The sequence below is a fragment of the Poecilia reticulata genome, linkage group LG18 (genome assembly GCF_000633615.1).
Source record: "Poecilia reticulata strain Guanapo linkage group LG18, Guppy_female_1.0+MT, whole genome shotgun sequence".
Taxonomy (NCBI): Eukaryota; Metazoa; Chordata; class Actinopteri; order Cyprinodontiformes; family Poeciliidae; genus Poecilia; species Poecilia reticulata.
The window spans coordinates 10,517,086-10,526,796 of NC_024348.1; the positions used below are offsets into that span (position 1 = coordinate 10,517,086).

The 9,711-nt window shown below is 44.5% G+C and overlaps 1 protein-coding gene across 1 annotated transcript in view; it reads left to right on the top strand.

The window, feature by feature from the left end:
• hdlbpb (high density lipoprotein binding protein b) overlaps positions 1-9,420 on the top strand; it is a 23,351-nt gene extending 13,931 nt beyond the window's left edge. Inside the window, exons 11-28 of the mRNA XM_008435424.2 lie at positions 432-510; positions 1,508-1,647; positions 1,726-1,830; positions 1,915-2,028; positions 2,111-2,197; positions 2,291-2,422; positions 2,661-2,879; positions 2,972-3,193; positions 3,443-3,661; positions 4,579-4,720; positions 5,783-5,910; positions 5,985-6,089; positions 6,188-6,322; positions 6,691-6,834; positions 6,914-7,093; positions 7,182-7,298; positions 7,541-7,699; positions 8,439-9,420. Of these exons, the coding sequence (XP_008433646.1) occupies positions 432-510; positions 1,508-1,647; positions 1,726-1,830; positions 1,915-2,028; positions 2,111-2,197; positions 2,291-2,422; positions 2,661-2,879; positions 2,972-3,193; positions 3,443-3,661; positions 4,579-4,720; positions 5,783-5,910; positions 5,985-6,089; positions 6,188-6,322; positions 6,691-6,834; positions 6,914-7,093; positions 7,182-7,298; positions 7,541-7,699; positions 8,439-8,531 (2,520 nt within the window). The 3' untranslated portion in view covers positions 8,532-9,420. The remainder of the gene's footprint in view (positions 1-431; positions 511-1,507; positions 1,648-1,725; positions 1,831-1,914; positions 2,029-2,110; positions 2,198-2,290; positions 2,423-2,660; positions 2,880-2,971; positions 3,194-3,442; positions 3,662-4,578; positions 4,721-5,782; positions 5,911-5,984; positions 6,090-6,187; positions 6,323-6,690; positions 6,835-6,913; positions 7,094-7,181; positions 7,299-7,540; positions 7,700-8,438) is intronic.
• The last annotated feature ends 291 nt before the right edge of the window (positions 9,421-9,711 follow it).

Consider the following 9,711-nt stretch of genomic DNA (forward strand, 5'->3'; position numbering starts at 1 on the left):
AGGTCGTAAAACAATTTACCTAAACAACTAGCAACCCAGTTCCAGATGCGATATCTGATTTACGGCCTGAGCCCGGTTCAAATCTTGGTCAAACTGTTTCACCTGAAGATAACAGGCAGCTGTGACTTCTAGGTCGGTTCACACATACAGTTTAAAGAGGAGAACACTTTAAACTGAAAGTAACAACAAAATGATAATACCAAAAATCCCTATCAGAAACGTTTAGCGCTTTTTAAATTTATTAATCTGCATTGATTCAAGTGCAATTTAAAATAAATTTCTGATCATACACAATCATATTTAATTCCATAATAGGATGTTTATTAGGAATTAGAGAAAAAGGATGTGTTACAGAAAAGGTGAATACTTTTTTTTTCTATTACTCAAAAGGAGTAATAGAAATGTAATCTTCCTGTCCATGTTCTCTGCAGCTGGTGAGGATGGACTACACTGAAGTCAACATCGATCAGCGTTTCCATAGACACCTCATCGGGAAGAATGGAGCCAACAGTGAGTTTTATTTCTCCTGAAATTTGTCAAAAGCCTTTTAATCATTAGCTTACACCTAATGAAACGTAGACAAGGTCAATAAAAAGTGGTTTTTGATACAGAAATGTTGACCTTCTCTCCTTACTGTACAGTAAGTCCTGTGTCGGGGCTCCTTTTGCTAGAATTACCCACAATCGAGCATGGTCATTGTGGATGATGGTACTGTGGACAGGAAGAGTCTCCAGTAGCAGTCAGTGAACATGAACACGCCTCTGACTGAAAACTGTTTCTCTATGACAGTTTCCAGACTATGATTACATGCTAACGGTTAAATATCTGGGCTGACGGTATTTCATGCCATAAGACACTTATCAGGTTGATGGCAAGCACTGCTAATCCACCACATTTACTTTTGCTGCTCCTCCTTAAAACTCTGCCTGACTGTGTGGTTAGAAAACCAGGAAGAGAGACGATGGAGTCTTGGTTGTGACTTATGATCAATCAATTTACTGCTTTTTATTAAAATACATGTTTATATTAACAAAACTCTTTCTTGAGAGCAAAGCAGAACTGCAGTCAAATCTCTTGTGTTTGTGCACAAACTTGCTGAATGAAGGCGGATCTGATGCTTGTGAGCATTTTTCTACCACACTTTTTCCTTCCGATTAACTTTCTGTTATTCCACGTGGAGGAAACACCATGAAGAAGTCATTGCTTGCTTAGCAAAGACCTTTTCTGTATGAAGTTCAATCACTTCCTTTCTTGGTTTGATGTCATATTGAACTTTTCTGAGAAAGATTATTACGTGCATAATCATGTAAATTTACAGAAATAATAGGTTAAAGTATACTGTTGTGTACTTTAATTAAGCTATCTAATATGAGTTACAATCTATACATTTTTCATGAAAATATTTAGAATATTAATGTTGGATTAATGTTGCTGCTCTCAGTCAGACCAACAGGAGGACAGATCAGATCCTTTTCTTTATTTTTTAATCACTCTCTCCTCCCTGCAGTTAATCGGATCAAGGAGCAGTACAAAGTGTCGGTGAGAATCCCGCAGGACTCCGAGAGGAGCAACCTGGTCCGGATCGAGGGAGACCCTAAAGGAGTGCAGATGGCGCGCAGAGAGCTCATCGAGATGGTTCAGCGAATGGTGAGAGCCGGCTGGACGCTCAGGCTGCTTCGTTCAGTCGTTTGAATGTGAACCAAAGAAGGATTTCTACACTTCCAGGAAAACGAGCGCACCAAAGACCTGATAGTAGAGCAGAAGTTTCATCGGACGATCATCGGCCAGAAGGGGGAGAAGATCAAGGAAGTCCGAGATAAGTTTCCTGAGGTGAGATTCTGGAAGACGATCTCGCCTTATGATTCTTTTCAACGGGATTTCCTTAACTTTGCTCTCACTTCATTTGAATTTTAGGTCATCATTACGTTTCCCGACCCGTCGCAGAAGAGCGACATCGTCCAGCTGAGAGGCCCGAAGAACGAGGTGGAGAAATGTGCAAAGTTCCTGCAGAAGATCATCGCAGACCTGGTGGGAGCCGCGCCACGGCGAGCCTCTGTCCGCTGAGCTCTTAGCCTCACAGAGACTTTCTGTCTTCTTCTGCTTCTTCCAGATCGAGAACAGCTTCTCGCTTTCCGTTCCCATCTTCAAACAGTTCCACAAAAACATCATCGGAAAGGGCGGCGCCAACATCAAAAAGGTGAGAGCAGACGGTCTGGGTGCAGATCTGGTTTGACACGCTAACGTCTCACACACACTCACGTAAACGACGGGGCGATGTTCATGTCTTCAGATCCGTGAGGAAACCAACACTAAGATCGACCTGCCGACGGAGAACAGCAACTCCGAGACCATCGTCATCACGGGGAAGAAGAACAACTGTGAGGCCGCCAGAGATCGGATCCTCGCCATCCAGAGAGACCTGGTGAGACGACAAACACAACTGGACCGTTTCTAAATGCAAAGCGCACATCCAGATTCAGAAATACTTTACTGATCCCAGCGAGAAATTAAATGTTGTTACTCATATTAATGCTTCAAAGAGTTATTGTTGGTAGTGATGGCTGTTGGCAATGAAGATCTCCTGTAGCGGTCTGTATTGCAGTGAGTTTGAAGAAGCCTCTGACTGAAGGCGCTCTGTTTTTTCTAAATGTTGTTCTCAGGCCAACATTAAGGAGACGGAAGTCGCCATCCCAGCCAAGCTGCACAACTCTCTGATTGGCTCCAAGGGCTGCCTGGTGCGCTCCATCATGGAGGACTGCGGAGGCGTCCACATCCACTTCCCCTCCGAGGGCTCCGGCTCAGACAAGGTCACCATCAGGGGCCCCGCCGGCGAGGTGGAGAAGGCCAAGAAACAGCTGCTGCAGCTGGCGGAGGAGAAGGTCGGTGGAAGCAAAACCAAGAGAGAGTAACGAAAGAAAAGGCCGGGACGAGTTAACCGCTCTTATTTTGTTTTCTCGCTCCCCCCGTCCAGCAAGTCAACAACTTCACCGTGGAGCTGCAGGCCAAACCCGAGTACCACAAGTTCCTGATCGGACGAGGCGGCGCCAACATCCGCCGTGTCAGGGACAGGACGGGGGCCCGCATCATCTTCCCGTCCCCGGACGACACGGAGCAGGAGCTGATCACCATCGTGGGGAAGGAGGAAGCCGTTCGCCAGGCCCAGAAAGAGCTGGAAATCCTGGTCAAAAACCTGGTAAGTGTTTAACATTTTCTCCTTTTACGACGACGTATTGCTTCTGTTTTGCCATATTGGAGCTCTTTAATCAGTTGAACTGTAAATAATCACACTATCTTATAATTTAACATTTGCAATGTGAAGTTTAAGTAAGATTTGCTGCTACGTTCTCTTGTATCGGCGCAAAACCACATTTTGTCTGCGCGTAAACTCCTGAGAGCCTCTTTTCTTTGCCTCAGTTCTCCTCTTCTGTTGTCGACTTCCCAGGACGACGTGGTGGAGGACTGCATGGAGGTGGACGTTCGCCACCATCGCCACTTCGTGTGTCGCAGAGGCCAAGTCCTGCGGGAGCTGGCGGAGGAATACGGCGGCGTGGCCGTGAGCTTCCCTCGCACCGGCTCCAGCAGCCAGAGGGTCACTCTGAAGGGGGCGAAGGACTGCGTGGAGGCAGCGAAGAAACGCATCCAGGAGATCATCGAGGACCTGGTGGGTCGCAGAGAAGAGATGTTTGCTTCTTTTTCTAGTCGCAATAAGAAATTAATCAATTAATTGCGTAACAATTCAAAATCAGCTGGATACTTTCAATTCTGATTGTTAGTATTTTTTGAAAGGCAGTTTTGTTCACAGAGACTTCGTAATCCTTTAGTAGCATGGCTGTGGTAGTAATGCATGGTTTTTACTTCCGTTTTGTTTGTTTTTGGTCGTTGTGCTTTTTATTTTGGATATTTAAAATATCTTCTAGTTCCAGTGTTAAGTGTAATTTAAAGCTCATTGATCTTTGAGAGGCTGATCTTGGATTATTATGCCGTTATCAATATGTGAAAATGGTTTCAGAATAACAATACTGTCATTTTTCGCAATAAAATGTATCATCATAACAGGCTTAATGGGAAGAATCGTAAAGAATAAGCCAGGGTTCTGCAACCTGTGGTTTGGGACTGGTTCTGTGGACTTTTAATAACTTTTGGTTAAAAATGGTGAAGAGCCAGCTAATGTTTTACATATTGATAAACCAATAAATGCAGGTTTAAGTTTAGTTTTTCAGCTTCTTATGTGATGTTTTTTCCACAGATATCAACATCAAATAAGAGAAAATGTATCCAACCACGTTTTGCTAGTTTTATGCTTCGATAGCTGTGCATTATAAATAAATCAATACATAACTTAAAAATTACAACAAACAAAAAATAAAGTTTTGTAACTTTTGCAGCTCTTAATGGGTTTTATCTGTTTGGATTGTATCACTTGCAGACCGCAGGAATAATCCATCAGCAGATTCATGGCTTCATGTATCTGTGGCTCTTTTCTTGTCTTTTTTTTTTTTAGTTTGAGCTTCACAAACAGAAGGAATTGGCTCTATAAATAGCTTATTTTGTTCTCTCTCTTGTCTCTTGTTGCCGCAGGAGTCGCAGGTGAGTGTGGAGGTGGCCATCCCTCAGCGGCACCACCGCGCCATCATGGGGCCCAAAGGTAGCCGCATCCAGCACATCACCAGGGAGCACGAGGTCCAAATCAAGTTCCCCGAGAGAGACGACAGCGCTTCAGGTTACAAACACAACCTCTCTGCCTTCTGTTAAAGCTTTATGGGCCATGCAAAACATGTACGTTGCGTCTTTTGCACTAAATCGTCTCTGTACTAGAAAAACATTTAGCTAAAACAGGTTTTTGTTAAATATGAAAACTGTAGAGGAAGAGTGAAAACTTTTGAGTCAATGCAAAAATCCCACCCAGAGGGTTTTTAGAAATTATTGCGGAACATTGTTTACAAAGCTAAACTGTAGTGTCACAACAGTTTATAAGCTTAATTGAGGTAAAAAGATAAAGCTAGCTTTGTTAGCCTATAGTCCTAACTAGAGGAATCGGGATTGGAAAGGTTAAATTGGGAACCCTCACTGCTAGTGGGCTGTTGTTTTCTTCTGAAGGCTGAGCACAATGCGAGCAAGAACTTGAAGGGGAACCTTATGAAGTCTGTTATTGATGTGAAAAAGCAGAAGAAATAAACAGAAGTAGCAAGAGCATATGGCTACATTTTAAACTATTAATAGCCTTTTGTACGTGGAAGAATTAAGCTGTGAAAGAGCGCAAAGTTTTTAGCAGAGTTTTTCAGAAATTAGAGCTTTTTTAGGGCTTCCTGTCACTTTAAATCTAAATATGCTGCTGGCCACGGCCCCCCGAACTCAACATTTACACTCGCACATGAAAAAGATGCAAACAGATGTGCAATCATGCAACTGTACATCTTTGAAAAGCATAAGTAGAACCTCCTGCACAACCAACAAGAATGCAACAAGTTGTTTCTGACAGAAATGAAACACCCGTATTTTCCAGCAGCATATAGTGGTAAAACCAGCTGACCAAACAGTCTGGTCAGCTGGTTTTGCTAGGTAACAGCGAAGTGTCACTCAACAGTTGGGAGGTTTTGGAAACGGCTAGTTTTCCAGACACCAAAAAACACTAACCTATTGCTAATGAAACACTTGGACTGTTTTGAGAAGCAGTTGAGACCAAAGTGGAAGTATAAAAATGTACTAAATGATAATTTTGCATAATTCTTTTTTTTCCCATCTTTAATTTCTCTTAAAAAATGGCTTCCTGTGCCAAACTCAGGTCAGGACGCGTCGCCGCAGGAGAACGGCGACGTCAGCCCGGAGGCGGACTTCGTCCCTCGCAAGTGTGACATCATCACAATCTCTGGGCGGGTGGAGAAGTGTGAGCTGGCCAGGGCGGCCCTGCTGGTGAGCACGGCTTCAGCTCAGCTGGACTGTCTCGCCCCCGGCGTGCCTAAAGGTTTCATCTCGTCTCTCTGCAGGCACTGGTTCCCATAACGGAGGACGTCGAAGTGTCTTACGATCTGCACCGCTACATCATCGGCCAGAAGGGCAGCGGAATCAGGAAGCTGATGGAGGAATACGAGGTGGGAAGAGTCGTAGACTGTTTTTGGATCAGAGGTCAGGTTTTACAACAGGCCTGTGGGTGAGTGAGTGAGTGCGATGTGTTGCTTCGGGTGTGCAGGTGAACATCTGGGTGCCGCAGCCTGAGAAGCAGCTGGATGTGATCAAGGTGACGGGTCTGGCAGCCAACGTGGAGCGAGCCAAGCTGGGCCTCCTGGAGCGGGTCAAAGAGCTGCAAGCCGAGCAGGAGGACCGGGTACGAAACCCAGAGCTGCATACGCATCAACAGCTCATCATTATTATCTGTTATCGAGATAAAAGGGCAGTTTAGTTGAGATATTTTCTTTTTTTCTTTATAAGGGAAAGATTGAAAATCAAATTTGGTGTAAAATATCTGAGATTTTATTTTGAAGCTTCATCGCCCAGCCCTAGCTTTGGCTTAATTACTGCTTTGACAGTTGCTCTTCCAGAAGATTGCATGTTTTTGCTTAATTAATGATTAATTAATTAATTAATTACTAAATTGGTTAGCGGTTATTTCATTAATCACGATTACGATTAATCCGATTAATCGTTTCAGCCCGATGGCTTGATTTTTTTTTCTTACCCTCCATCTCATCTCAGGCTCTGCGCAGTTTCAAGGTCACCATGTCCGTAGATCCAAAGTTTCATCCCAAGATCATCGGCCGGAAGGGCGCGGTCATCTCCCAGATCAGGAAGGACCACGACGTCAGCATCCAGTTCCCCGACAAAGGAGACGAGCAGCAGGTGTGTGCGGCCTTCACAAACCGAGCGCGCGCCGTTGCGTCTCTCTGCCTCACCTGAGCTTTCCTCGCCGTTCTCCTAGGATCTGATCGTCATCTGCGGCTACGAGCGGAACGTGGAGGAGGCCCGGCAGGCCATCCAGCAGCTGGTGTCCGAGCTGCAGGAGATGGTGAGCCAGGACGTCCACTTGGACCCGAGGACTCACGCCCGCATCATCGGCGCCCGGGGCAAAGCCATCCGCAAGCTGATGGAGGAGTTCAAGGTGAGGGGCAGACGACGAGGCGCGGGCGGGAGGAGGAAGTGTTGACCTGATCAGACGGACCTGGTCAGACTGAGCTGTGGTTTTCCAGGTGGACATCCGGTTCCCGCAGCCCGGCTCCGACGAGCCCGACAAGGTGACGGTCACGGGGCTTCCCGACACGGTGGACGCAGCCATAGATCACCTGCTCAACCTGGAGGAGGATTACGTGAGTTTGCAGCCGCTGCATTTCCATTGACCGTATAAATGCGCAACTTGACTCTTCAAAGATGAATGGAAACAGGCCAATATGTTTGATTTTTCAATAAGAAGTTTTGGTGTTAAGATCTTTTTTTTCCCCCATATGATAAGCAATTATTTTGCAAAAATCTAATGGAAACACTTTTCTGATGACACGAGTCACATGGTGGGTCCTTTGGCTGATTAACTTTGTCTCGTTTTGCCTCTCAGCTCCTCAGCGTGACGGAGACGGAGACCTTGGCGGCGTACATGAAGCCTCCGTCTCGCTACGGAGGGGGAGGCGGAGCAGGAGGGCTGGATGACAGCAGTGGGGGTCCGGCTAAAGGCTTCGTGGTGCGGGACGCCCCGTGGAACGCAGCAGGGAACAAGGTGGGCTTCCCCAGAGACAAACTTAAAAAAAAAAAAAAAGGAAAATATACAGGCAGGATGAACTTCTTCCACATTTTTATGTCACAGCAAACTTCAGGGTATTTTTACAGAGAGTTCATGTGACAAACCAACACAAAGTGACGCATGGATGAATAGAAGGATACATGGTTTTATTCTTATTTGTGAAAAATGTTGTGAAATATGTAAATATTGCCTTCAGAAGTCACAACTGCAGACATACATGAGCATCGACCAAAATTAGGAGTTGAAACGGTCTCAATCTGCAAACACAAGAAAGATAACTTATCAGTTTTTATAAAAATAAATGTATAAAAATGAAGTTAAATAACAATTTCAGTTTTAGTGCACAGATGAACTTGATGTAACAGAAAAACAGCAAGTAATTAATTATCTACTCAGTGACAAAAAAAACTTTACTCTCTACGTTATTTGTACCTGTTCATGGTGGAAAAGCTCTTCTAATATTGCATGAAAACACAAATGCATAAAATGTATTTCTATTAGCTTTTACCAAGCCAGCTTTTTGTCCCTTAAGAGCCGCGGTAGAACGCTTAAGGAGCCCAACTGGAGCCCTGATGTTCAGACATCTGAAGCTGTGAAGTGGAAACAAATGTTTAACTTTGTTTCATAATTACGTGGTTTGGTCAAAAATGCACTATGACCCGTGAGAGTGCAGAAAAAGTTTGTAGAGGTGAAACTTTGTGTGTTTGTGTTCCAGGCTCCCGACATGAGCAGCGCTGAGGATTTCCCCACGTTCGGCACGGGCGTGGCCCCGAAGCAAACGTCCGCCTGGGGCCCCAAGAAGTTCTGAAGGAAAACGACGACTAAACTTGTGTACAGCGAAGTACGAGACAAAACTAATTTCAAGTCAACTTGCTGCTCGCCTTCCCCCCTTTTACTCCTCATCTCTCTAGTGTCCCTCTGCTCCCGCCGGTCTCCCACAACCAGCCACAGTGAATTCTGGGAGATTGAGTCTTATCCGTCTCTCTTCATGTAGTTCATTCCACTCTTCCTTCCTCGAAGACGGGAAGGGGCAAAATGCTCTCGTCATAATTTTGCTGCCCCGCTCTGCTTCTCCCTGAAACGTTTCACAGACTGTCGTCTTCTTCTTCTCCCCCCCCACCCCCCCAAGACTGCCAAACGCCCGCCGACCCCCCACTAAAGTCCCTTCGCTGCAGTCCAGCGCAGACAGGAAGTACCCTCACGCTTCCTGAGCAGGACCTTTTTCAGGAAGTGGAGCGGTTTGTCCTGTTGCAACAGCTAAATCTTGGGACTTTTCCGTCTGAAAAATGAAGTAAATGGGAGTCAGTTTTTTTAGCGTGAAAACAGTTTTTAACTAAAAACAATGTTTTATGGGATTTTTTTCCCCTACGGTTTCTCATTTGCTCACCTGTGCGGTGCAGCAGGTGAGGCGTTGAGGTCCGCGCTCGTTCTGGTGATCGGATTTCATCGTCAGAAATCAACAATCACAAATTGGAGTTTGGTGAAGTCCGTGTGGCTCTCATTAATTAAAAAGAAAAAAGAAGTGACAAAATGTTAGATGTGTTTTTGATCAATTCGCTCTGGAGTGTTGGAAAAGAAACATCGCCCCCTACAGTCACTCTTTGATGGTTGCAGCCTGTCTTTTTTGCTTTCTGTTTGCCCATGATTTTATTTTTTTTATCATATTAAATATGAAAACAGACGTACATTTCTGTTCTAACCACAGAAACAAACAAACAAAAAAAACCAGGTAAAATATTTACCGAAGAACATTTTGTTTTTGTTTTGTCAGAATATTTTAAACTCGGATGTTTGGTTTCTCCTAGTTTCTGGTGATTATTTCAAATACAAAAACAAAATTAAGCCATTCTTAAATTTCTACTCATCTCATGTTGCCACATAAAAGAAAATAAGAACTTATTATTTATAAAAATAAAGCTGTATTTTTGTGGTCAAAAGTGGTTAGGCAGAAATGTTAACCCGGTCTGATTTTCTCACATAAAAAACAA